Source organism: Podarcis melisellensis, assembly GCF_964234715.1.
Source record: "Podarcis melisellensis genome assembly, chromosome: 4".
NCBI lineage: Eukaryota > Metazoa > Chordata > Lepidosauria > Squamata > Lacertidae > Podarcis > Podarcis melisellensis.
The window spans coordinates 104,479,794-104,505,571 of record NC_138531.1 but is presented as its reverse complement, the minus strand read 5'-3'; the positions used below and the strand labels follow the sequence as shown (position 1 = coordinate 104,505,571).

The window sequence follows — 25,778 nt, the reverse complement described above, 5'->3', positions numbered from 1 at the left end:
TTCCAGTATTTACTTATTCCATAAAATTTACACACCTCTTGATCGTGAAACAATAGCAGCCTCAAAGCTCTTTCCAAAAAAACATGAAATTATCCATTAGGAAAATTTGCAGCAAGATTGCAAGACTTTTGGAAAGCTGGAACAACGACAGGCTGGAAAAAACAGATGCAGGCTGGCACTGACTTTGGGAGCATCTGGGGGGTCTTGCCTGGAGGAGAAGGTGCTGAGAAGGTGCTGGAAAGAGCCCTGCAAAAGCACCCTCTCATGTCATGTGGCAGGGAGTTCCAAAGTGCAAGGATTTTTTTAAAAAAATAATATTTATTACTTTCCCAACAGTTTAAACACTACAAAAGGAAAAAAAAGTTAAACAAGACAATACAGTACAATGCAAAAACAAAAACACCACATAACACTAACACATTAAACTAACAAAACAAAACAAAAACAGTTTAAAACACATCAAACAATTTCAATATCTTATCTTTCATTCACTTATTTCAACGACCTCCTCACACCTCCCTTTTTGTATTCCACTTCTGTTAATTGTTTCAGCAATTCCTCTCCATCTTCCTCTGTTTTCTATCCTATAATTATCTTAACATATTCTAACCTTATTTTTTCCTTTAATACTCTAATAATCTATTTATACTTAATTCCTTATAACATTTCTACTAAAGCCATATAACTTCATTCCCACATTTTTCTAACATTCATTAATTTTACAGTATTTCTGTAAATGGTCTTTAAACTTTTTCCAGTCTTCTTCCACCGACTCTTCTCCCTGGTCTCGGATTCTGCCAGTCATTTCCGCCAGTTCCATATAGTCCAGCAACTTCATCTGCCATTCTTCCCAGGTGGGTAACTCTTGTGTCTTCCAATACTTTGCGATGAGTATTCTTGCTGCTGTCGTGGCGTACATAAAGAAAGTTCTATCCTCCTTTGGCACCAATTGGCCGACCATGCCCAGGAGAAAGGCCTCTGGTTTCTTCAGAAAGGTATATTTAAATACCTTTTTCATTTCATTATAGATCATCTCCCAGAAGGTCTTAATCCTTGGGCATGTCCACCAAAGGTGAAAGAATGTACCTTCAGTCTCTTTACATTTCCAACATTTATTATTGGGCAAATGATAAATTTTTGCGAGCTTGACTGGGGTCATGTTCCACCTGTAGATCATTTTCATTATATTTTCTCTTAAGGCATTACATGCCGTAAACTTCATACCTGTGGTCCACAACTGTTCCCAGTCAGCAAACATAATGTTATGTCCAACATCTTGTGCCCATTTAATCATAGCAGATTTCACCGTTTCGTCCTGAGTATTCCATTTCAACAGCAAGTTGTACATTCTTGACAAGTTCTTAATTTTTGAATCTAACAATTCCCAAAGCGCAAGGATCGCCACACTGAAATACGGAGTGCATCCAGAAGCAGAAGAGGCGTCAGGTGTCGCCTCTGGCAGTGCCCCTTCTGCCAGTCAAAGGGGTCGTGAGCAGCTGGCACAAGGTCACCCACTGAGCTACAGGGCTGGGGTGGGGTGGGGGTTGGATTCGAACTCTGGTCTCCCAGGTCCTGGTCCCACACTCTGACTGCTGCAGCACACTAGCTAACCCCCAGACGGGCATTTCAGTGGTTACCAGGAGACCCAACCCAGAACCGCCTTTGCGACTTATTCCAGACCCTGAATGTGAGAAGGATTTTCATGATGAAATGCACTTCCAAAAACCACACTGGCTTTTGAACCTGCTTGCATTCCCCTTGAATCCAGTGGCAGTGAGTTCCAAAGCCCTTCCGGCTTTCGTGGACCTTCAGCTCCTTTGCCTTCCTGCAGGGGCCTGGCAAGATCCTGTTTGTCCAGGAGATGATGGCAAGGCCAGGACTCTGGGCTTCGGGCCAAAGCGAGTGGGATCCTGTCTGAAACCGGGATGCAGACGCCTTGTCCCAAGTCTCCGGGAAGGAAGCAGAGGCACAAAACAGCCGGATATCCTCAGGAGAGGGGCCAAAGGGGCCGGAGAAGCACGTCTTTGGGGGGGGGGAGAGGCCCAGAGGGTGGGATTGGGGTGCTTTGAGGACACCCCTCTCCCCGCTGCTGAGTGTTGGGGGAACGGGCTGTGGGGTCTGCAGAACTGTAGAGCTGGAAGAGACCCAAGGGGTCATCTACTCCAACCCTCTGCCACACTCACAGGCAGGTGCCCAGGCTGGACCACTGGCACACAGGGAGACCCGGGACCGGTTGACACCATTGTTAGACGGCACACTTATCTCTCCCTCGCCACCTTTCACAGAGCGCATGGTTAAACACTGGTCAACAACCCAGATGGCTTTAAAACAGCCCTGTTTAGGGAAGCTTTTAATATTTGATGGACTACTGTATTTTAATATTCTGTTGGAAGCCGCCCAGAGTGGCTGGCAAAACCCAGCCAGATGGGTGGGGTATAAATAATAAATTATTATTATTATTATTATTATTATTATTATTATTATTATTAATAATAATAATAAAGCGGCCTGGGCAAGTTCATGGAGGAGGAGAAGTCTGCCACCTTTACTTCCATATTTTTATTCCCACCTTATACTTACTACTTTATATGCCATAAAGGTAAAGGGACCCCTGGGGTTGCGGCGCTCATCTCGCTTTATTGGCTGAGGGAGCCGGCGTACAGCTTCCGGGTCATGTGGCCAGCATGACTAAGCCGCTTATGGCGAACCAGAGCAGCACACGGAAACGCCGTTTACCTTCCCACAGGAGTGGCACCTATTTATCTACTTGCACTTTGATGTGCTTTCGAACTGCTAGGATGGCAGGAGCAGGGACCAAGCAACGGGAGCTCACCCCGTCACGGGGATTCGAACTGCTGACCTTCTGATCAGCAAGTCCTAGGCTCTGTGGTTTAACCCACAGCGCCACCCGCGTCCCTTTTTTATATGCCATACTTTAATACAATTAGCCTCTATTTCACTTTGTTTTCATTCTGCTGCTCATAATTCGATCCCTGCGCATGTTTCCATTTGACCATAACAGTTCTTCAAATAGTCTCCACTCTTCCAGGAACACTTTGTCTCTTTTATCTCTTATTTTTGCTCTCCATTTCCGCATAGTCCATCAACTTTTGAAGCCATTCCTCTTTACTTGGGGGTTCTCCTCCTGTCTGTTTCTGTGCAAAGGGCCAGTTTCCATTCCAGGGGAAGGACTTCCAGTGTGCAAGGAGTTAACTGCTGGCAAGCTGCTCCTTCACTGCCAGAGGACGAGTCACGCTCTGCATGTCCAGGCAGCAGCACCAGGCCCACCTGCCTGTGCATGTCTCCTCAGAAGTAAGCCCTGCTGGGCTTGCTTCTAATCCAGAATGCGGCAGCTAGACTGGGGACTGGGAGCGGCTGCCGAGACCACATAACACCGGTCCTGAAAGACCTACATTGGCTCCCAGTCTGTTTCCGAGCACAATTCAAAGTGTTGGTGCTGACCTTGAAAGCCCTAAACGGCCTCGGTCCAGTAGATCTGAAGGAGCGTCTCCTCCTCCATCGTTCTGCCCGGACAGATGAAGCAAAGAAGAAGAACTTAGAACAAAAGGTTACATCCGCTTTTATAAGTTCCCACAACTTCCCCTAATATATTTCAAGAAGCATCAGAAAAAAAATGTCAGAGAAGGAGGTGCGTTGTCAGGCAGAAATCTGAGTCCCAGACAGAGTCTTGTCCCTCAAGGCTGCGATTATTCTCCTGCCTTTCACCTTCCAAAGAAAGTCTTTACCTTCCCTTTTGTTACCTTGAATCAGTTGGGAAAATCTGTTCTTGCTGCACCTGGTGAACTCCCACCCTGGGTTGGAGGTCCCTACATGTATTGTGAGGGTAATGGGCTTCTATCTGGCTCTTTGCCAGTCAGGAGCAACAAGACTTCCCACTCCCTCAAAGACAAAGCAGTTAGAAGCGCCAAACAATGGGTTACATCCGTATTTCAAAGTTTCCCATAATACATCTCGGGATGTGTCATCAAGGCACCATAGTTATGTCACAGAAAAGGTGTGGTCACAGGTAGAACCTGAGATCCAGGCAGGCCCCTGTCAATCAAATACAGTCTTTCACACATACTCCATCACAGTACAGAGGAAAACATGTACAGTTCCCCGCCCTTTCCGGTTCAGAAAACGGCTAACATGGCTCAGGGCGACTAACAACAAATTTTAAACACTTAATTGATGCAACAAAAAACAGCATAAAATACAGTATAAAATGCGAATAACAATAAAATCAGAATTGAAAAATCAGTTTAGGGGGAAAATCCATCCAATAAACATGAGATGATCACCAGGGCTAGCTGGCTAAATTAATCCTATTTGGGCCAGCAAGGAGAACAGGGGAGAATTAGCTGTGGGATCCCAGAGCGGGGAATCTTCATGAAAAGGGGAGGAAGGGGAATCAAAGATCAGGCTGAGTCCAAATGGAAGGCCAGGTGGAATAGCTCTATCTTACAGACCCTGTGGAAGGAGGTTAAATCCTGCAGGGCCCTAGTCTCCTGGGACAGAGCATTCCACCAGGTCGGAGCCACCACTGAGAAGACCCTGGCCCTGGGGGAGGAGAGTCTGACTTCCTTAGGGACCTCTAAACTATGGTTATTCATGGACCTTAAGGTCCTCTGCGGGGCAGACCATAGTGTACCACTATGGGGCAGGTAGGCATTGCGACTGAGGTGGTGATCTGTCTGACACTCTTGGGGCAGGATATCACCATCACGACTCATTTGGAAGGAGTGACTGTACATCTGTGGATTATGGTGGGCTCTCTCACCCCGCCCCTTATACCTCACTTCCCTGGGTCCTAAATGCCATTGGAACTGAGAAGATGGATGCAGCAAGCAATGTCTTGTGAGAGGTTTCCCATTGAGCCTGTACATAGTTGCATTTACCAGCGAATGCCATTTGCATTTCCCCCTGTAGGGGCCGCTGCTCCATAAGGGAGATTGAAAGGTGAAATGGGCCCTGATTGGCCAGCTGTCAAACAGAACAGCTTCTGATTGGTCCGTTAGTTGCAGATAGAGGGAAATAAAGCTTCCTGGCCTTCTCTTGGCAAGGAGAATGTGCGCATGAGTCACAGGGCTGCTGCTGCTGCTGCTGTGCGCGCATGCATTCTTGTCAAGAATGCACGGCCGAGCATGATCCTTTGCTCTGGTGCCATGCCGTTGTCTAGTCCTCAGCTCAGAAGGTCCCAGCTCTCGAGGGGCTGGGTGGGTGCCTTGTGGGTGTCATGTCCCTGGTGCACTGGTTGGGTCCCCCCAGCAGGAGGGGCTGAAGCCAGAGCAGGCAGCGGCCCCCCTGGTTTCCCCAGAAGACAACGGACGTTGGACCTTGGAGCATTGAAGGGAGCCTGCCAGAAGTGTCAAGGGAAAGGTGTCACAGTGCCCTGAAACCCCACCCACCCCCACCGGTGCTCAATGGTTCCTCTTGAGTGACAGAGAGCCCCCCACTTTCCCAGACCCCCACCAGCTAACAGGAGGCGTCTCCCCCCTCTCACACCCTCTCCTCCACCACCCCACCTGGTCTCTCTGTTGAGGCTTGTTTGCTCTGCAACAAAGAAGCCACGCCAAAGGGGGCAGACTTGGGGCAGCCACCACACCTTGGTGGGCCAGGAGCAGCAGGCAGAGCGGAGAGAGAGAGACCAGGCCAGGTGGCAGAGGGTGTCTTTCATAAGGGGGGGGGGGAGGCATCAAGTGTGTGACTGGCAGGGGCTGAATGCAGAGCGGGGGGGGGGGCAGAGCTGGGATCTCCAACCGAGTCTCTCAAGTCTCCCCAGGAGGTAAAACAAGGAGGACAACTGGCCAGGGACAATGACCAGGAAATGGTGGGAAGGGGTGGACTAGATGATTTCTTGGGGGCCCTTCAAACTCTGCAAGTGCCACAGCACCCTGAAACGCCCCCCCCCACTGGTGCTCAATGGTTCCTCTTGAGTGACAGAGGATAGAGAAGCCCCCTCCCACTTTCCTAGCCCACCGCCAGCCAGCTAACAGGAGGGGTCTCCCCCCCCCCCCGTCCCAGAGAAGGAGACACAGGAAACCAGGTCAGATTGCAGAGGGAGGATTTATTAGAGGGTCAAGCGTCACATGGGGGCAGGAAGGGGTGTCCCTCACCCCACCCGGTGGGTGGCGAGACCAGCAGGAGGCGGCCGCTTCTCCCTGGGGGTGCCTCAGTGGTACCGGTGGGCCAGCGCATGAGCCACCACCTTGACCAGCTTGTGAAAGGCATGGTGGTAAGCAGGGGTGAATTCCTTCCCAAAATGCGCAGCCAGCATGGTGATGAGGACCTCGCCCAGGAGCTGGAAGAGAAAAGAGGGGGTGACTCCTTCCGCCAGGGGGCCCATGCGCGGAACGCCCTCTCCCCACAACCCCCACCCCACGCAGCCACAGCTGGCGGCTGTGGGGTCAAGCCCAAAGGCCAGCTGGGATGAATGAAGGGGTTTGGGGTCTCCTGGAAGGAGGCCAGTCCAGGAGGCAACAGACAGAACCCCACACCGTCCCAGGCTGGCACTGCCATGCCAGGAGAGGTTTGGTGCCAAGAAGCAGACTGGCCCCTGCCAGGGACCTCCTGCGCTCGGCCTCTGCTAGCCGGACAGATCCTTGCTTGACCAGGGACAAGTCAGAAGGAGGAAGGGCAAAGGCCCACAGGCTCCATTTGAAGGGCCAGAAGGCAAGAGAGTCCACCGAGTTGCCCTTCTTTCCTAGGTAAAGGTGTCGGCTTGCTCAGGGCGTGGCTGAAGGTGCCCACGGATGAGGGGAGCCCACTTTAACTCGCCAGGAGATGACGCCATGAGGACTGTGAAAGATAGCCAGGAACTCTCCCCTACTTGGGTACGTGGGTTTAGTTAAAATTCATTGATTTATATCTCTATATCGCTGCTCCATAAAGAATGCATCACATAAAAATAATACGGTAAAATCACACAAAGTTCAAAACAAGTTAAATGCATGAGAGAAGAGAAGGCTGGGACTTGCTTTCTGGTGCGCAAGAGGGCAGGATCCGAAGCAATGGATTTAAACAACAAGAAAGGAGATTCCCATTAGATATTAAGAGGAACTTTCTGAAGATTAGGAGCTTTTGCGGACTCCCTTGGAAGACCCTCCTTCACTGGAGGTTGTTAAGCAGAGGGTGAGGAGCCGTCTGTCATGAGATTCCCTCAGGGGGTTGGACTAGATGTCCCTCGGGGTCCCTTCCAACAGAACACTTCTATGATTGGTGTGTGGGGGTTGTGACCCTGCAGAGGGGACCTCGGGCACCCATCCCCCCGCCCTCCCCCAGGCAGGCTCACCCCGAAGTTGACGGGGTCCACGTGGAGCTTGTCACAGTGCAGCTCGCTCAGTTTGGCAAAGGTCTCCTTGATCTTGTCGAGGTTCTTGATGGCCTCTCCGAAGGAGGCCAGGACCTTGTGGCCATGCTGCTTGACTTTGGCGTTGGCACAGATGGCGGCAGGGCTGGAGAGGTCCCCAAAGTGAGTGAATAATCTCTGGGTCCAGGGGAAGACGATCAGCAAGCTGGAGAGAAGGAAGGAAGGAAGGAGAAAGAAGAAGAAGAGGAGGAGGAGTTTGGATTTGATATCCCGCTTTACCCGAAGGAGTCTCACAGTGGCTAACGTTCTCCTTTCCCTTCCTGCCCCACAACAAACACTCTGTGAGGTGAGTGGGGCTGAGAGACTCAGAGAAGTGTGACTGGCCCAAGGTCACCCAGCAGCTGCAGGTGGAGGAGCGGAGACACGAACCCGGTCCCCCAGATTACGAGACTACCACTCTTAACCACTACACCACACCGGGAGAGGCACGGATGGTCATTCTCCAGGTGGAAAGAGGAGAGCCTGCCCAGCCTGCCCAGAGAGGCAACCACCCCTGGCCTTACCAGGCAAGGGTCTCCCCACCCAAGGCGGCCACGTCCACTTTGCTCCAGCAAGTGTTGATGAGCTGCTTCTCTTCGGCGGTCCAGTGCACCATGATGGCTGGCTGTGAGCTTCTCTCGGCTGCTGCAGAAAACCTTCTGGGCTGAGCTGGAGCTCCTTCCAGGGCTGGAGCCTTTTATACCCTGGGCCAAAGCTCCTCCTCCTCCTCTGGGGCCCAGCTTGGTGGGGCTGAGGAGCAGGAGGGGGGAAGAGGCTGGCCGTGGGGTGTGGCGCCCTGGGCAGAGCAGGAGGCCCCAGATAGCTGCTTCTCTCTAGAAGACATCAGGCCCCAGCTGCTCTCTTTATCATCTCCTCGCAAGCAGCAGGACCAGGACTGAGCACACAGCCCAGGAGACTCCCCAGAAGCTCACAGTCCGAGAGCCATTTTGCAGGGGCAAAACACACCCCACAGATCTCATGTGGCATTTAGACCCATTGCACAGATGAAGGCGCAATGGGAGACACAAGGGAAATGTCCGCGATGACCCAAACCCAGAGCTTCTCTCAATGAGCCTCCAAAAAGGGGGTGTCTACGATTGGCAGGACACTGGGGGAAGAGGGGCTGGAGTCTGGCTTGAAAGAGGGGGGCAGTGATCTGTGGGGAACTGGGCCAGTCGGGAGGCAAGCGTCAGAGGCAGGGGACGCTTCAGAGCTGGAGGAAGAGGCAGGGAAGGGCCAGGGGCTTCCCCACCTCCTGAACCTCCGTCTCCCAGAACCAGGAGGGGACTGAAGAGGGAAGGGCAGAGGGAGCTTCCGTGCAGGCGCAGTCTCTGGCTGTGAGGAGCATAAACGAAGGGAGGGAGAGTCGCCCCTGTTGTTGCAGCTGCTCATAGAGTGCAGACCTGGGAACAGCTGCATCCTAGTGAGTGTTATATTGGGCAAGAAAGAGCTAGCTCTCTGCCATGCGCCTTCCTTGGGCTGGGAAGAGCCCCTGACGCCAGCCATGCCAGCTCCATGGGAGGAAACAGAGCTGGGAGTGGATGGCTTTCAAGCACCAAGAGACTAGACTCCAGAGCTGGAGAAGAAGGTCTGTGAATGTTCACAGTTGGCTCTCTGCCGTGTGTCTCTCCTTGACTGCGAAGGGCAGCCCTAGAGCTTCATGGAGAGGCTGGTGCAGGGAGAGTATTTATTTATGATCCACCCTTCCCGGCAAGGTCCCAGGAGGGGCTGCAAGCTCAAAGCGCCTTCTCGGTAGTGGGTCCCGCCCTGTGGAACGCCCTCCCACCAGATGTCAAGGAAATAAACAACTGTCCAACTTTTAGAAGACATCTGAAGGGAAGTTTTGAATGTTTGGTGTTTTATTGCTTTATTATTCTTAATATTCTGTTGGGAGCCACCCAGAGTGGCCAGGGAAACCCAGCCAGGTGGGCGAGATATAAATAACTACTACTACTACTACTACTACTAATACTAATAATAATAATAAACAAGAGTTTAAAGTAACTTGCCACATTTGTCTCTGTGGCCACGCAATGCCTCCAGCTGCAGAGGCAGTCTACCTGTCTCCTTCCCTGGGGAACCTGGGTGGGGAGAGGGCTGCAGAAGAGGTGTCTGGTTGGCCAGACAGGATGAGGCCCTTCTGAGGTGGCCAGCATGCCCACATTGGCCACAGGATGGGCCAGAATTCTCCCAAGGGAAACCAGCCCCCAGAACCTGAGCCCAAGAGGCCCTTTCTCCCCTCCTCAGAAGGATCTTTGCCTCCAACCGACTGCGGAGCCACAGCAGAGCACTCCTGGCAGCAGCCATTGGCAGCCCCCTCTTCCTCCACGAATTTGTCCGATCTTCTTTCAGAGCCACCCAAGTTGGTGGCCATCTCTGCCTCCTGTGGCAGGGAGTTCCACAGATTAACTCCGTGCTGCATGAAGAAGGACTTTGTAATCCGTCCTGAATCTCTTCCTGACGTGTCAGACGTTCTAGTGTTAGGAGAGAGGGAGGAGAGCTTCTCTCTTCCACTTTCTCCAGGCCAGGCCAAGTCGGTTTATCGGTCTATCGTTTCTCCTTTTACTTGCCTCTTCTCTAAACCAAAAAGGCCCAAATGCTGCAATCTTTCCTCAGCTGCTTCCTCCCCTGGATCGTTTGGGGTGTCCTTTCCTAAACCTTCTCCAGCTCTGCAATGTCCGCTTTCATGTGAGGCAACCAGAACTGGGCACAATCTTCCAGCTGCTGCAGCACAGATTTGTAGGGTGGCATTCGGATATTGGCAGCTGAGTTTTCAAGGAAGGGAAAAGAATCAGGTGGTGAGAATCCCCTGCCAACACCCCAATCCTCCTGCCTCCCCCTAGAAATGTGTGCCCCCTGGTCTTCCCTGCAGCCCCATAGCCAGCTGGCTGCTTTTGGGGTCAGAGAGAACTCTGCCCCATCTCCAGCACTCAGGTGAGAACCAGTTACCGCTCCAGTCGGATGTTGTGCACCATCTTGTCCTCAGCCTCGGGCAGCAAAAGGGCTCTGACACCCGGTGCCCAGAGGCCGAGGCGTCTGTCCCTCAGACCCCAAACTGGGGGGCGCTGCCCTTCCGTCTCAGCAGGCCAAGGAGATGCCCCCGGATCTCCTTGGCCTTCACCCCGTAGACGATGGGGTTGAGGGTGGGGGGCACCAGGAGGTAGAGGTTGGCCAGGAGGATGTGGACGTGGTGGGGGACGCTGTGGCCAAAGCGGTGGGTGAAGAAGGAGAAGAAAGCGAGACTTCCGGAGGCGGCGCAAAACGGCAATGGCGGTCCTCTTTACTCAGTGAAGAGGGGCTCCGCGAAAAAGGGTCGTCCGCTACGGCAAAGCGGAGACCCATCAAGATAAACCGCAGGCAGAGTGAGCCTGCGGCCGTGGGACTCGGCGGGTGCCAGAAGCCCCCCCAGAAGCGAGGAAGGGACCTCGTAAGAGGCTCCGGAACGTGAAAGGTACAATATTCGAAATTGATAAATCAAGAGGTGGAATGGAAAATTAAACAAATGAAACAAAGATCCTTTGAATCAGCTAATAAGTGTGGGAAGCTGCTGGCTTGGCAGTTGAAAAAGAGACAAAAGCTTAATACAGTTACAAATCTAGAGATTGAAGGGAGAATGGTTCAGAAACCCGAGGAAATCAGAAAGTGTTTCCAGAGATATTTCAGAGAACTTTATTCACAAAGGCCACAAAAAGATTCGGAGGTGGATCAATTTCTTATAACCAATGGATTACAAAGAATACCTCAGGAAATGAGAGCAACCCTGAACTGTAACATTACGCTCCAAGAAATTGAATGCGCCATTCAGAATCTTCAACTAGGCAAGTCTCCGGGACCAGATGGACTCACTTCCAAATACTATAAGGTATTGAAGGACTCTTTGATACAACCACTGTTGGAAGTTTGTAACCAGATTATGGAAGGGAGGAAGGCACCGGAAACGTGGAAAGAAGCTTTCATCACGTTGATACCAAAATTAGAAACTGAAAAAACTCAACTTAAAAACTACCGTCCTATCTCACTCCTAAATGTGGATTACAAAATTTTTGCAGACATTTTGGCAAGTAGGTTTAAGAAAGTATTAAATGAAGTGATTCATAAGGACCAAGCAGGCTTTCTCCCTGGTAGGCATTTATTTGACAACACAAGAAACATCATTGACATTTTGGAATTTTTACAGACAAACTCAAATACAAGAGCGGTGTTGATCTTTATTGATGCAGAGAAAGCCTTTGACAACATTTCTTGGATGTTTATGAAGAAAAATTTGGAAAGGATGGGAGTAGGGCGGGGGTTTGAAAATGGAATAGAAGCAATTTATTCAGAACAAAAAGCTAAATTGATAGTAAATAACGTGGTGACAGAGGAGTTCAAAATTGAAAAAGGGACACGACAGGGGTGCCCTCTGTCTCCTCTGTTGTTTATTTCAGTCCTGGAGGTGCTATTGAACAAGATCAGAAATGACCGGTTGGCACAGGGAATTGTGGTCGGAGAGAAACAATATAAATTGAAAGTATTTGCAGATGACTTGGTATTAACACTACAGGAGCCAAACTCTAGTACTAAAAGAGCATTAGAATTAATTTCTGACTTTGGTCGGGTGGCGGGATTCAAGCTGAATAAACAAAAAACTAAAGTTCTAGCAAAAAATTTGACAACTACTGAAATAGAGGAGTTCAGAAAAGAAACGGAACTAAATGTGGTTAAAAAAGTAAAGTATTTAGGGGTGCACTTGACCTCCAAAAATTTGAATTTGTTTAAGGACAATTATGAGAAATGTTGGTCTGAGATCAAAAGAGACTTGGAAACATGGTCAAGACTGAAACTTTCCTTGTTGGGTAGGATAGCTGCTATAAAGATGAATGTATTGCCGAAAATGTTATTTTTGTTTCAGGCCCTCCAGATCGTGGACAAGGTGGAATGTTTTGGAAAATGGCAGAGGGATATTTCTAAATTTGTCTGGCAGGGCAAAAAGCCCCGAATTAAGTTTAAAATACTAACGGATGCGAAAGAAAGAGGGGGGTTTGCCCTGCCGGACTTGAGGTTATACTATGAATCTGCAGCCCTCTGCTGGTTGAAAGACTGGATTTTATTGGAGAACACCGATGTCCTCGACCTGGAGGGATTCGATAATGCTTTTGGGTGGCATGCATATTTGTGGTACGACAAGGTTAAAGTTCATAGATTATTCAAAAACCATATTGTCAGAAGGGCAATTTTTATGGTCTGGTCAAAATATAAAGACTTATTGGAGAGTAAAACTCCGAGGTGGCTCTCACCGATGGAGGCCAAAGCACGGAAAAGACTCAATATGGAGGCCCACTGGCCTAAATATTGGGAAATAATTGAAAAAATTGGAGATAATTGGAGGTTGCAGAGTATGGAAAAGTTAAAAAACAAGGTGCGAGATTGGTTACATTATGCTCAAATTCAGGAAGTTTTTAAAGCGGACAAAAAAGTGGGTTTCCAGGAGGAAAAATCGAAATTAGAGACAGAGTTGCTTGAGCCAAAATTTAAGTTAATTTCGAGAATGTACAACTTGTTGCTTAAATGGAATACACAGGATGAGATTGTTAAATCCTCCATGATAAAGTGGGCGCAGGATTTGGGGCACAACATTATGTTTGAAGACTGGGAAAGGTTATGGAACACCGGAATGAAATTTACGGCATGTAGTGCCCTGAAGGAAAATATTATGAAAATGACATACCGGTGGTACATGACCCCAGTCAAGCTTGCAAAGATATATCACCTGTCTGACAACAAATGTTGGAAATGTAAAGAGGAGGAAGGGACATTCTTACACCTCTGGTGGACCTGCCCGAAGGTGAAGGCCTTCTGGGAGATGATACATAATGAACTAAAAAAGGTGCTTAGATTTACCTTACCCAAGAAACCGGAGGCCTTCCTCCTGGGCATGGTAGACCAGAGGGTGGCCAAGAAAGATAGAATTTTCTTTATGTACGCTACTACAGCAGCAAGGATCCTGATGGCAAAGCACTGGAAGACACAAAATCTACCCACATTAGAAGAATGGCAGACGCAGCTGATGGACTATATGGAACTGGCTGAAATGACTGGCAGAATCCGAGACTCGGGAGAAGAAGAAACGGAGGAAGTTTGGGAAAAATTTAAGGACTATTTGAAAAAGCATTATAAGTTGTATGAATGTTAAAAAATGCTCCTTTCTAGGAAATTACAGCTTCAGCATCGGTTAAATTTTCTGAATTGGAAAATAAGGTACGGCAAGACAGAAGTGGTGTTATGAAATAATTTTATTGTGTTGAAACTAAAACAATGGATTTGGACTGAAATGTTTAGAGACCAGATACCACGATAAAATGGAAGATATATTATTATGTTTAAAATAAGTTAACAATTTGCTGAGGTTTTAAATTTACAGAGAATGCAGTGCTCGGAAGATGGGGGGAGTCCACTAGATTTACGGAAATAAGTGTTTGGAAGTTGGTTTTTGTATATTATAAACTTAATAAAAATTATATTAAAAAAAAAAAAAGAAGGAGAAGAAAGCCAGGCTGTAGAAGACCACCAGGATGCCCACGTGGGACCCGCAGGTGCCGAAGGCCTTGAGCCGGGCGTCTCTGGACGGCAGCCTCAAGACGGCCCGCAGGATGAGGACATAGGAGACCACCACGAGGATGGCGTCCAGGCCGGTGGTCAGGAAGGCGGCCGCCAAGCCGTAGGCGCTGTTGAGGGTGACGTCCGCGCAGGCCAGCTTGGCGATGCCCATGTTCTCGCAGTAGGTGTGGCGGATCACGTTGGTGCGGCAGTAGGGCAGCCTGCGGAGGAGGAAGACCCCCGGGACCACCGCACAGACGCTCCTGGCCACCAGGCTGGCCCCGATCCTGGCCAGGGTGGTGCCGGTGAGGATGGCCATGTACCGCAGTGGCCGGCAGATGGCCACGAAGCGGTCGAAGGCCATGGCGAGCAAGATGGCCGACTCAGAGAGGAAGAAGGCCTGGACAAAGAACATCTGGGCCAGGCAGCCCTGGAAGGAGATCTCCTCCACTCGCCACCAGAAGATGGCCAGCGCCTTGGGGACGATGACCAGGCAGAGAGTCACGTCGTTGAGGGCCAGCATGGCCAGGAAGATGTACATGGGCTGGTGGAGGGCCTGCTCCTTCGCCGCCACCAAGACGACGGCCGAGTTGCCCAGGAGGGCAACGGAGAACATGGCGCAGAAGGGGATGGAGAGCCAGCCATGGAGCCGCTCCAGGCCTGGGATGCCCGTCAGGAGGAAGGAGGCAGGAGGAGGCAGAGGAGGGCCGAGGGAGAGGTTGAGGACCGCTGAGTCAGCTGCTGCTGGAGGGGGGGCTCTGGGGAGGCTCAGGGGGTGGCACCGCTCTCCGCAGCCTGGAGGGGGGCACAGACAAAAGACAGGCAGGCGTCAGGAGAAATGCTGCACGGATCCTGCCTCTCCCCCCCATCCCTTCAGGCATACCCGGGGGGGGGTGTGTGGCTGGGTAAGGAGGACTTGGCTGGCCCCCTGTGAGGGATGCTTGAGATTCCTGCATTCCGGGGGGTCAGACTAGATGAACGCTTAGGGTCCCTCCCAATCCTGCCATTCCTTGACTCCTCCATGCCCTTGCAATGGCAGGAAAAACCCCTTTGCACCTGCCACTTTTTGGGAGAGCCAGACTCTGCTATGAAGCTACCTTAGCAAGGTAAAGTCAATGCACATATTAAAAAGCAAGATTAAAAATGTATTGTATTGTGGAAAATGGCTTTGCAGAAATGTGTGCGTCAACCTAGACAGCATCTTAAAAAGCAGAGACATCACCTTGCCAACAAAGGCCCATATAGTTAAAGCCATGGTTTTCCCAGCAGTGATGTTTGGAAGTGAGAGCCGGACCATAAAGAAGGCTGATCGCCGAAGAATTGATGCTTTTGAGTTATGGTGCTGGAGGAGACTCTTGAGAGTCCCATGGACTGCAAGAAGATCAAACCGATCCATTCTTAAGGAAATCAGCCCTGAGTGCTCACTGGAAGGACAGATCCTGACGCTGAGACTCCAATACTTTGGCCACCTCATGAAAAGAGAAGACTCCCTGGAAAAGACCCTGATGTTGGGAAAGATGGAGGGCACAAGGAGAAGGGGGCGACAGAGGATGAGATGCTTGGACACTGTTCTTGAAGCTACAAACATGAGTCTGACCAAAATGCGGGAGGCAGTGGAAGACAGGAGGGCCTGGCGTGCTCTGGTCCATGGGGTCACGAAGAGGCGGACACGACTAAACAACTAGACAACAACAGCAAGTGCGTCAGGGGAAATTCGCACAGAATGGCTGGCAAATTTTCCTGGGGATTTTAAAGACTAACACTACAAATTGTGGCAGAAATGCAGGAAGCTGAATTTAAGGTTGGAAACCTGAGGAACTGAGAGGACCAAAACTGGCATTTGTGCCCGTCCTTAGCACTGGCTCTCTCTGCCCCCCCCCTTGACATGAAGAGGCTTGAATGCGATGTCTCTCCCGCCTCAGTGAGCCTAAGGAAAACACCCTCCAGAGTCCTTGGAGTTGGGTGCCCGCCCTGCCCTTCCGCCTGGGGAAACTGGCAAGTGGGCAGGTGGGGGGGGATGGAACACCCCCCCTTTTCTCCTTGGCTCGCTGTGAGTGTGGGCGAAGAAGGGGTTCCCTCCTTGCCATGCCAACCATTTCCCCACTCAAAGACCCCCACTGCCCACCCATTAGCTCCCCGACCCCCATCAAAGGGCTCACGATGCCCACCCAGCCCACTCACTCATGGCGCTGCGCTGCCCCGGCTCACAGGATCAGGGCAGGGGCTGCAGGGATTCCTGGCATGAGATCTCGGCCCCTTCTCCAAACCCCACACACTTTGCAGGCTGCAAAACACCAGATCTCAGTGAGGGAGGTGGAGAGAGAAGACCCAGCAGATCAGACTCAGTTGGATGAGGAATATAAGCCACACAGTTCCACCTTCTCTCCCTCCTTCCCCTTTTCTGCCAGGGGGCTCAGGAGAGTCTCCCCTCCCCTGGGCCACCCAGAGACTTCTGGGCCCCTGAGCATCCAGCTGGTCCTCTCTGACCAGGCCCCACGGAGGCCCCCCCCCCAGGCAGAGCCCTCTGCTGCCTCTCCCCACAGACACCAGCCTTCCTCCTCCTTGGTGCCCAAGATCTCTGAGGTCCCCTGGGGGCAAGTGGCCGGCAGATGCTTGGAAAAGGGAGGCTGGTTGAGACAGAAGTTTCCCGGACTTGTGCAGCGACTCGGCTGGACTTGGGGGGGGGGGTCCCAAGGTGGGGGAGCCCTGCTGCTGCCCCCAGGGCCTGGGGGGGCATCTCTGGCCATGTTCCCAGAAGCCACCAGGGCTCCACAGTCAGAGGCAGCGATGCTTCTGAAGGCCAGGTGCTGGAAACCGCAGGAGGAGAGACTTGCTCTGGGGCCCGGATCCTGCATTTGCGCGTCCCCTTGGGGAGAACAGGAGGCTGGACTCAATGGGCCCCCTTTGGCCTGACCCAGCCTGCTCTTCTTACGTTGAGAAAGAGAGAGGTTACAGGCAAGGCAGCCGTGTTGGTCTGCGGTAGTCGAAACAAAATAAAATAATTCCTTCCAGTAGCATCTTCCAGTGATGGTCTCCAAGGTGCTACTGGAAGGAATTTTTAAATTTTGTTTTGAGAGAGAGGTTGTCTGTTTGTCTGGACTCTTTAGAACGGGGTGGGTCCGGCTTGAGGAGCGCATGAGGGCCCCCAGCCCCCCCCCATGTGGCTCTCCAGACTGTTTTGGGGCAGCCCTGTGGGGCAGGTCCAGGTGGGGTGGAGGCCACTCTTCCCAAGTCCTGGCACCCGGCTGACGGGCCCCTGGAGGACCTGGAGGAGGACTTCTCCTGGGGCTGTGGGTGCAGCAGGAGGGTGTGTGAGTGGAGCAGTCCTGGGTGCCTCTGAGGAGACCTGTTAGCGGGAGATTTGGGGGATATCAGGCAGGAGGCGACTCCTGGCAGGCGGCTGATAAAGGCGGCCCCTCCTGATCGCTCCGCGGAGGAGACCTCAGCCTCTGGCGCCAGGAGCTTCTGAGGGGGGGGGCATTCGCTGCCTGAGCAAAGGGAACGGGTGGGACCAGCCGCCTCCCTCGATGGCTTCCTGCTACGACTATTTTCAAGGAACTTTGTGTTGTTGGTCTTTATGTTTTTGGCCATGTGTTCCTCAGAGTCTTTTTGAGCATTCCTTCCCGTCTGCTTGCACTTTTTAATGGCCACATTCTGTGTTCCAGTTTGCTTCTCATATTACATTTTTAAGAGTTTCAGAGTGATTTGCCCCTCTAGGTTTTGACTTTCCTTCATACCAACGTTCCTCTATGGAACATTCCTCTATGGAAATCAAATGTGCCCCTTGTTGCAGGAATTTATGTATAGGTTTTCTTTTTTGGGGGGGTGGGTTCCCCCTCCAGGACACATCATGCACATGCTGCCCACTACCAAAAATCAGCACAATCACTTTTGTGTCTTTTGTCCTTTGTCCCCACAAAACACTTCATCACAGTTTCTTCCTATCTGTTCAAAAGGGCCTTTGCTGCATGATACCAAATGTAAGAATTCACTGATAAATGCATCTATGTACTGGCTCAGTGGGGAAACTTCAGAAATTCATCTAGACCTGTGAGCTCAGCTCCTCAGCAGCCCCTCTGCCTGAGCGATAATCCCTGGCATCCTGATACCTGAGTGCCAGACAGGTAGCCATTCCAGAAATAACAAACCCAGAGGAAGACAAAAGGGTGTGATGAACTTGGCTGGGAAACAGGGAAATGTGAATATCTCTTTTGCTACACTCCATGGGTGTTTGGTGGAGGGCAAGGGGAACCAAGGGGCAGGGTCCAGGATGCTCAGATTACGGCCACCAGACCTCCCCTTTCATGATGTAACCATGATGTATGAGTGATGTATTTTTTTTGGGGGGGGAATTAGCAGCTAATAAAAGTTTGGGGGCTCTTTTGTTCGGGGCTTCCATCTTGTTCCACCTGGTGGCAGGTGGGAGTCCTGTCTCGACAGTCTTCAAGAAAGACCAAGCCTACTGGCTGCTGTTTTGCTCTGCTATTCCTGGCTGGTGTCCTTGTTTTTTGTCCAAGGGAGCCCTCAGATTTCTCTGTTAACACCCTGATGACACTCTATCCAAGACCAAGCCCCCCACATCGCCCCTCTTGCCCCGCCCAAAGGGAGGCCTCCCGGAGAGCCTCTCTCACTGCTGCCCTCCCTAGACTGGCATTCATGGAAGGGGTGGCATCGAAGGTGACCTCCATTACAGCTGTTCCTTGCTGCACCTGCTTCCTCCCCATAAATGCCACCTTTCTCTCTCTCCCTTCCCCTTCCAGGGGCTGCTGGGGGCCTTCCTCTCACCCCACAGCTCATTCCCTCTCCCTCCCCTTGCACAACTTCTCCAAGGCAGAGACTCTTTCCAAGACCTCCTCTTTATTGAAAGAGCTCCTAAAGCTCTTGAGCTCTCCGCTGCTGCTAGAAGTAGGTGATGGGGTCCGTCCTGGTGTGGTTCAGCTCATAACCGTGGAGCGTGAGATCGCCTGAAAGGTTCTGGAACACACGAAGGTGGGCGTATTTGTCCTCTGCGTATTTGACCTGTGAGGAGGAGGAGGAGGAGGAGGGAAGAAGACAGAAAAGGTGTCACCAGCAGAGACCGCCTGACCGATGGTTCCTCTATTTATGTACACGACAACAGCAGCTAGAACTTTGTATGTACAGAAGTGGAAAGAGAAAGGACAACCAACGAAGGAGAAACGGCTTGTGGAACAGATGGAATATTCTGAAATGGTGAGATTTTGCTCCGTGAACCGCCCTGAGACCTCTGGGTATGGGGCAGGATATAAATCCAATAAATAAAAATAATAAAGTGCCAAATTAAGAGGACGTAATGACAAAGCGTTTAAGGAGGAATGGGAACCGCTGGTGGATTACCTCTCAAATTATCACCCAGTTATGAAGTCATGGGCAGGATTTGAAATATGAGCAGTGGATGAACAAAAGATTCAACGGCAGCGGGGTTTAGATGATAAAAATATTTGTGTTATAAAACAGCTAATAAAAATGAGTGAAAAACAAACATCAGGCAAGGAGGGTTGGAAAGTCAAAAAGAAACATGGTAAAGGTAAAGGGGCCCCTGACCATCAGGTCCAGTCACGGACGACTCTGGGGTTGCAGCCCTCATCTCGCTTTACTGGCCGAGGGAGCCAGTAAATGGTCATGTGGCCAGCAGGACTAAGCCGCTTCTGGCGAACTAGAGCAGCACACAGAAACACCGTTTACCTTCCCGCCAGAGCGGTACCTATTGATCTACTTGCACTTTGACATGATTTCGAACTGCTAGGTGGGCAGGAGCAGGGACCGAGCAACGGGAGCTCACCCTGTTGCGGGGATTCGAACCGCTGACCTTCTGATCGGCAAGTCCTAGGCTCTGTGGTCTAACCCACAGCACCACCCGCTGTGTATATGATGATAAATGCTTTGAAATATTGTTGGAGACTTAATAAAAATGTTGTGTTGTGTTGTATATCCATCCAACATCTGTTTAAAAACCTCCAGGGAAGGTGAGGCCATTGCCTTCCATGGGAGTCCATTACTGTCAGACGTCTCTTGCCCTCAGAAATTTATTACTAAGATTTACTCAGATTCTCCTTGGAGAATGTCTCAAAATGGCCTGGCGTCTCTTAGCAAGGTGAGAGCCATGCCTGCCCCCTGGAGGTCCCGGGAGGAAAAGCTGACATAGAGATGCAATAAATAAACCAGCCAGGAAAGGGCCACTGACCTTGAGGAAGTAGTTGGTGCCAGCCACCACCTGAGTCCTGAACTCAGTAACCTCAAAGAGGTTGAATGCCTGGTTCACTTTTGCTTCCAGCTGAACTTTCACCTGCGGGAAGAAGGCAAAGGCTGATGGTTGGGGCAGAGGGCTGAAAGGTTGCCCTCCTCTGCACATGATCCAGCTTCTCAACATCCTTCTTGAATTGTGGTGCCCGGAAATGGACACAATACTCTAGGTGACCAAGGCAGAAGAGAGCAGGACTATGACTTCCCTGGATCTGGACACTAGACTTCTGTGGATGCAGACTAGAATAGAATTAGCCTTTTTTGCTGCTGCATCACGCTGTGGACTCATGATGAGCTTGTGGTCCACTGAGACCCCTAGATCCTTTTCTCATGTACAGCTAGCGTTGACATTTGGGAATCCTTGAGAAACAGGCCTCAACACGGCCGTCATTTTCCACAGTGAGTCAAGAAAAGCCTCTTAGCGCAATGAGGCTGGAAGCCAGACTTCCCCACCCCTACTCTGTCTCCAGAAGAGGCAGAGCCCCAGAGCCCCTCTCTGGCTGGTGGTGGTGGAGGGGGAGAGGAATCTGTGGGGAGAGGGCAGCTCACCTGGTCAGCGATTGCCTGAATCTCAGGAGTGGCCGGTTTGGTGGGGGATAATCCTCCAAGACTCATGGTGGCTCTGATGGAAGATGTGCAGCAGGTCTGAAGCAAGAGAGTCGAACGAGGGAGGGACGGGGAACTCACCTTTTTATTCTCAGCAGCCCCCACCTCTTCTTGGGCAACATCAGGTGCAGAGGTGGCTGACGGCCAAGGCTGGCGTCGTGTGGCGCATTGCTCATCAAACTCTGGCATGAGGAGACACATCCCATCTCTGACAGAGGAGGGAACTGCTGCTGGCAAGGAGAAGGGGGCTGCCTGCTCCCAAATTCCATCGCAACCCCTTGCGAGGCCATAGCAGACCTCAACAGTTGCATTCCCTGGGGAAGAATGCACCAGGAGCAGTTTAGTCCTGCTGACCACATGACCCAGAAAACTGTCTGTGGACAAACGCCAGCTCCCTCGGCCTGAAAGCAAGATGAGCACCGCAACCCCACAGTCGCCTTCGACTGGACCTAACTGTCCAGGGGTCCTTTACCTTTACCTTAGCAACTCTCCCAATTATGGCTTGCCTAGAAGAGACCTGGGCACTCCTGAGATGCACAAGGAAGGAAGAACCTGGGGAGACACCCGCTTCCCCGAGGCTAAAACCTGCCAGTCTCTGCCACCCACCTCTTTCCAAGGAACTGTGCATGACTCCTTTTGAGGGAGGGAAAACCTTTGACTCAGCTCTGATGCTTGACATTCCGGTTCCACTCAGCCCAACTATAATAATAATAATTTATTATTTATACCCCGCCCATCTGGCTGGGTTTCCCCAGCCACTCTGGGTGGCTTCCAACAGAACACAAAAATCCAATAACCTATTAAACATTAAAAGCTTCCCTAAAGAGGGCTGCCTTTAGATGTCTTCTAAAAGTCTGGTAGTTGTTCTTCTCTTTGACATCTGGTGGGAGGGCATTACACAGGGCGGGCGCCACTACCGAGAAGGCCCTCTGCCTGGTTCCGTATAACTTGGCTTCTCGCAGTGAGGGAACCGCCAGAAGGCCCTTGGAGCTGGACCTCTGTGTCTGGGCAGAATGATGGGGGTGGAGACGCTCCTTCAGGTATACTGGACCGAGGCTGTTTAGGGCTTTAGAGGTCAGCACCAACACTTTGAATTGTGCCCAGAAATGTAATGGGAGCCAAATTAGGTCTTTCAAGACCGGTGTTGTGTGGTCTCGGCGGCCGCTCCCACTCTGGCTGCCGCATTCTGGATTAGTTGTAGTTTCCAGGTCACCTTCAAAGGTAGCCCCATGTAGAGCGCATTGCAGTAGTCCAAGCAAGAGATAACTAGAGATAACTAGAAGGGGCATTAATTTAACGATGTGAATGTGATTATTGCGCACCTTGTTAAGAATGCAAATTGTGCAGAATATGTGCATGTTCTGGTAAATACAAGTAGCTGGTTTGGGAGGTGGGGGTGTAGCCTCCTGGATGAGGCCAATGGCCCACTTAGGCCAGCATCCTGTTCTTCTCACAGCGGCCAACCAGATGGAAACCACCCGCGAGCAGGATCCGAGGGCACAAGAGCAACTCTCCCTTCCTGTGGCTTCCAGCAGTTGGTCTTCAGAACCATGGCTGTCTCTGATTGTGGATGGTCACCCTGGTTAATAGCCACCAATAGCCCTCTCCTCTTCCATGAATTTGTCCAATCCATCTGATGGCTAGTGACCATCAGAGGCCAAGACACATTTTGTCCTGAGAAGGCTTCAAGCCTCATTTTCAAAGGGAGATTACTGGGATCCTTGTTCAGGTACAAAGCAGGAAGTGGAGTTGAGCAAGATGACCCTTGAGGTCCCTTTGAAGTCTACAGTTCTGTTCCATGAAATCTTTGCCTCCTTGGGGGTGCATGTCCCAATGCCTCTCTCTTCCTCTCGCCCACCACACGGTAGGAGCTTCAGAGTTTCGCTTCTGCCTGCAAGAACAGCAGCCTGGTCCGTATCTGCTTGGTCTTGGCCCCCTAAATGATGGGGCTGAGCATGGGGGCACCGACAGGCAGAGAATGGAGAGGGTGATGTCAGGAAAGAGAAAAGCCCAGGGATGCGGAAAACGAGGGTGATGTTGCTGTGGGAATGACAGGTGCCAAGGGCCTTGCGCTGAGCTGCCTTGGGAAGGCACCACAGTCAGCACCACTCTCAGGGCCAGCACCAGAGGGGAGTGAGGATGGCTCTGTACCTGAGTGGGGTGCTGATGGCCACGTGGTGGTCAAAGACCATGGCTAGCAGGACACCCGACTCTGTGGCCATTAAGGTGTGCAGGAAGAACGTCTGGGCCAGGCAGGCCTTCAGGCTGGTCTCCCTGGTGCCGAGGCAGAAGATGCCCAGCAGCTTGGGCATAATGGAGGTGGAGAGGCCCAGGTGGGTCAGGGCCAGGATGGCCATGAAGAGGAACATGGGCTGGTGGAGGCTGGGGAGACCAGCAGGAGGGAGACGCTCCCCAGCAAGGCTGTGAGGTTCATGCACCCGTAAGGGATGGAGAGTCAGACGTCAAGGGACTCCAGCCCCAGGATCCCGACCAGGAGGAAAGAGGAAGGCAGGTGAAGCTGGTGTTGCACATCTCTGCACAGGGAGGAAAAGCCGGACCTCTCCCAGTGTGGGAAGCAACATCACTGAAGCAGTCAAATACTACATTTCCTATTTGCCCAGAGTGGACACACAGGGGAATGTTGCTCCAGCCGGGAAGACTTCCTGTCAAACCTGGTCTGGAGCATCCTCCCCCTGCATGTGACTAGGTAGATGGATGTGACCCTGACAGACCCTACAAAGGGGCTAGTCAAGCAGCCATCTTCCTCTTATTCTGCTCTCTCTTGATCCCTCCTCTCCATTTTGCCTTCTGCTGTCTGCTGGCTCTCAGCCAGCAGCACATGGGCTCATCCCTCACAGAGGATGAAGCCACACCTTTCTCTGTAACTGTAACTAAAAGCTCAAGCCTGCCTTCAGGACCATACTGTGAACTGAATGTAAGCAAAGCTTATCCTCATCAATCTTTATTACAGTCCAGAGACCCAACAAATTGTTACAAAGCAATGCACAATTCAGACAGCCTACCTCCAGGTTAAACAAGCATTTCATTCAGACTTAAAGATGGGGATCATTGGTTCTTGCAACCACTGATAAAAACTTCACCAATGCTAATGTTCTAGCATTTGTCCAGTCTTCCAATAGAACCTGACATAGTGAGCCTCTGTTTTTCCCGGGGAAGGGACCAGCAAGGGTAATATCAGTTCAGCCCTGGCTTGCTCGTACTTTGCACAGTGCAGCAAAATATGTTTTATAGAATCAATGTCTTGAGCACACGAGCAAAGTCTGTCCTGGTAGGGAACTCCTCTCAACCTGCCATCCAACACTGCAGAAGGAAAGACGTTTAGTCTGGCTTTGGTGAATAATCTTCAATAATTTGGTACTGTCAGGTTTTTAAGGTAAGATGTTAACTTAAAGACATGCCCATATTGTAATCCTACTGCCAACGGACTACAGACTGTGTGTGATGGAGATCACAAGTCACTGTGTGTATTATCCCATAATCTTTGCTTTAACGTCTTTTGGACGCCTTCATAACCCAGGTAATACAGTTGGGGGGTGACAGACCAATAGAGGTGGCTTTTCTAGGCATTGTTTTCTGCCATTTGCTGACAAACTCCTCATTGGTCAGAGGTTGGTACAGACCCTTCCCTAGATCAAACACTGAAATCCTGAGCCAATGATTTAGGGCAGCCCACCATGCTTTAGTTGAAATTGGGCATTCACCAGCTTCTAACAGAAATACGGAGCTGGAGACGCAGTTGGGTACCTGCAGCAGAGATCGTAGAAATTTTGCCTGAAAGCCTTCTAGCTCAGGCAGGTCCTCATTATGCCAGACATTTGCAGCGTACAGGAGTTGGGAAACGGATTTTGCATTGAAAACCCTTAAGGCTGCTGGAACATGCTTATCATTACTTTTTAAAGAAGACTGCAGTGTCATGATTATTTTTAAGAGGGAACTAAAGGGGAATTTACCAGGAACAATCCAGTCTGGACAAGCCAGACTAGATTGCTCAATATATGTGGTTCTAACGAATCCATCAACTAGTTTCCTGCTGTGTGCTAGGGAATGTGCTCTGCTACCGGCTCACTAGCGTGAGTGAGGAAGGATAATATTGAATCAATACATCCTCTCCTACTATCCACAACATTCTCACACCCAGCAGCTACCACAGACGCATCTCCATCAGCAGGGAGGCTGAGTGGACCTCCTTGGTCTGCAAGGCGGCCCCCGCCTCTTTCATCTGGATCCTGCAGTTCTGCTACAGCTTCTGGGGAAGAACAGACAGAAGGATCAAGCCAATGGCCCCGCCAGCCCAGCCGCCTCTTCTCACAGCAGCCGACCAGATGCCCCAAGGGGGAAAACAACAAGCAGGACCTGAGCACAAGAGCTGCTCTCCCCTCCTGCCCTTTCTAGCCACTGGTATTTAAAAGCATTGCTGCCGCCAACTGATGCTATTTAAGGACAAAAGCAGGGGCACCCAACCAATGCACCCGAAGCATTGCAGGGACTCAAAACAAAGCGAGTGTGTGCATGTGTGTGTGTGTGCGCGCGCACACACACACACACACAGCACCCATTCAAATGCCCAGGAGCCAATGCTTATGACTTTCTTATCAGAATAAGGCAAGGGAACCCTATGAAACACTGAAGATCACCCAAAATAGCAAAAAAATAAAAAACATATTTAGTTCCAAAGGTAGTAATGATGTTGGAGAGGAGAAGAGGGGAGAAGACCCGCGTTGCCCTGTGGGTGGGTCGGGGTCAGCCACAATCCCCAAATCCCCCTCCTGACCCCACATGGCAAAGAGCCAGACAGAAGCCCATCACCATCACAATGCATATTGGGGAAACGCAACGCAGGCTGGGAGTTCACCAGGTGCAGCAAGAATAAGTGGCGCCAACTGATTCAAGATAATACAGGAATGTTTCCATGGAAGGTGAAAGGCGGGTGAATAATTGCAGCCCTGAGGGACGGGGACTCAGATTT

At 51.0% G+C, this 25,778-nt stretch overlaps 3 protein-coding genes across 3 annotated transcripts; all 3 read right to left on the bottom strand.

Annotated features, from left to right (window-relative positions):
- Window positions 1-6,047: 6,047 nt before the first annotated feature.
- On the bottom strand, window positions 6,048-8,032 carry LOC309369345 (hemoglobin subunit beta-1-like). The gene is made up of 3 exons (XM_081910210.1): window positions 7,873-8,032; window positions 7,292-7,514; window positions 6,048-6,301 (listed from the first exon to the last, which is right to left on the bottom strand). Exons 1-3 carry the CDS (start codon window positions 7,962-7,964, stop codon window positions 6,173-6,175), a joined length of 444 nt encoding a protein of 147 aa, XP_081766336.1. The 5' UTR covers window positions 7,965-8,032; the 3' UTR covers window positions 6,048-6,172.
- A 2,251-nt stretch (window positions 8,033-10,283) lies between these two features.
- On the bottom strand, window positions 10,284-16,109 carry LOC309368808 (olfactory receptor 52D1-like; the record flags this gene model as incomplete). The annotated part of the gene is made up of 3 exons (XM_081909113.1): window positions 10,284-10,590; window positions 13,882-14,719; window positions 16,106-16,109. 3 exons carry the CDS (start codon window positions 16,107-16,109, stop codon window positions 10,392-10,394), a joined length of 1,041 nt encoding a protein of 346 aa, XP_081765239.1. The 3' UTR covers window positions 10,284-10,391.
- Window positions 16,110-18,761: 2,652 nt separating this feature from the next.
- LOC309369338 (cystatin-A-like) lies at window positions 18,762-20,882 on the bottom strand. Its single transcript, XM_081910200.1, has 3 exons — window positions 20,735-20,882; window positions 20,127-20,228; window positions 18,762-18,943 (listed from the first exon to the last, which is right to left on the bottom strand). The coding sequence occupies exons 1-3, from the start codon at window positions 20,798-20,800 to the stop codon at window positions 18,824-18,826; spliced, it is 288 nt and encodes a 95-aa protein (XP_081766326.1). The 5' UTR covers window positions 20,801-20,882; the 3' UTR covers window positions 18,762-18,823.
- Window positions 20,883-25,778: the final 4,896 nt, after the last annotated feature.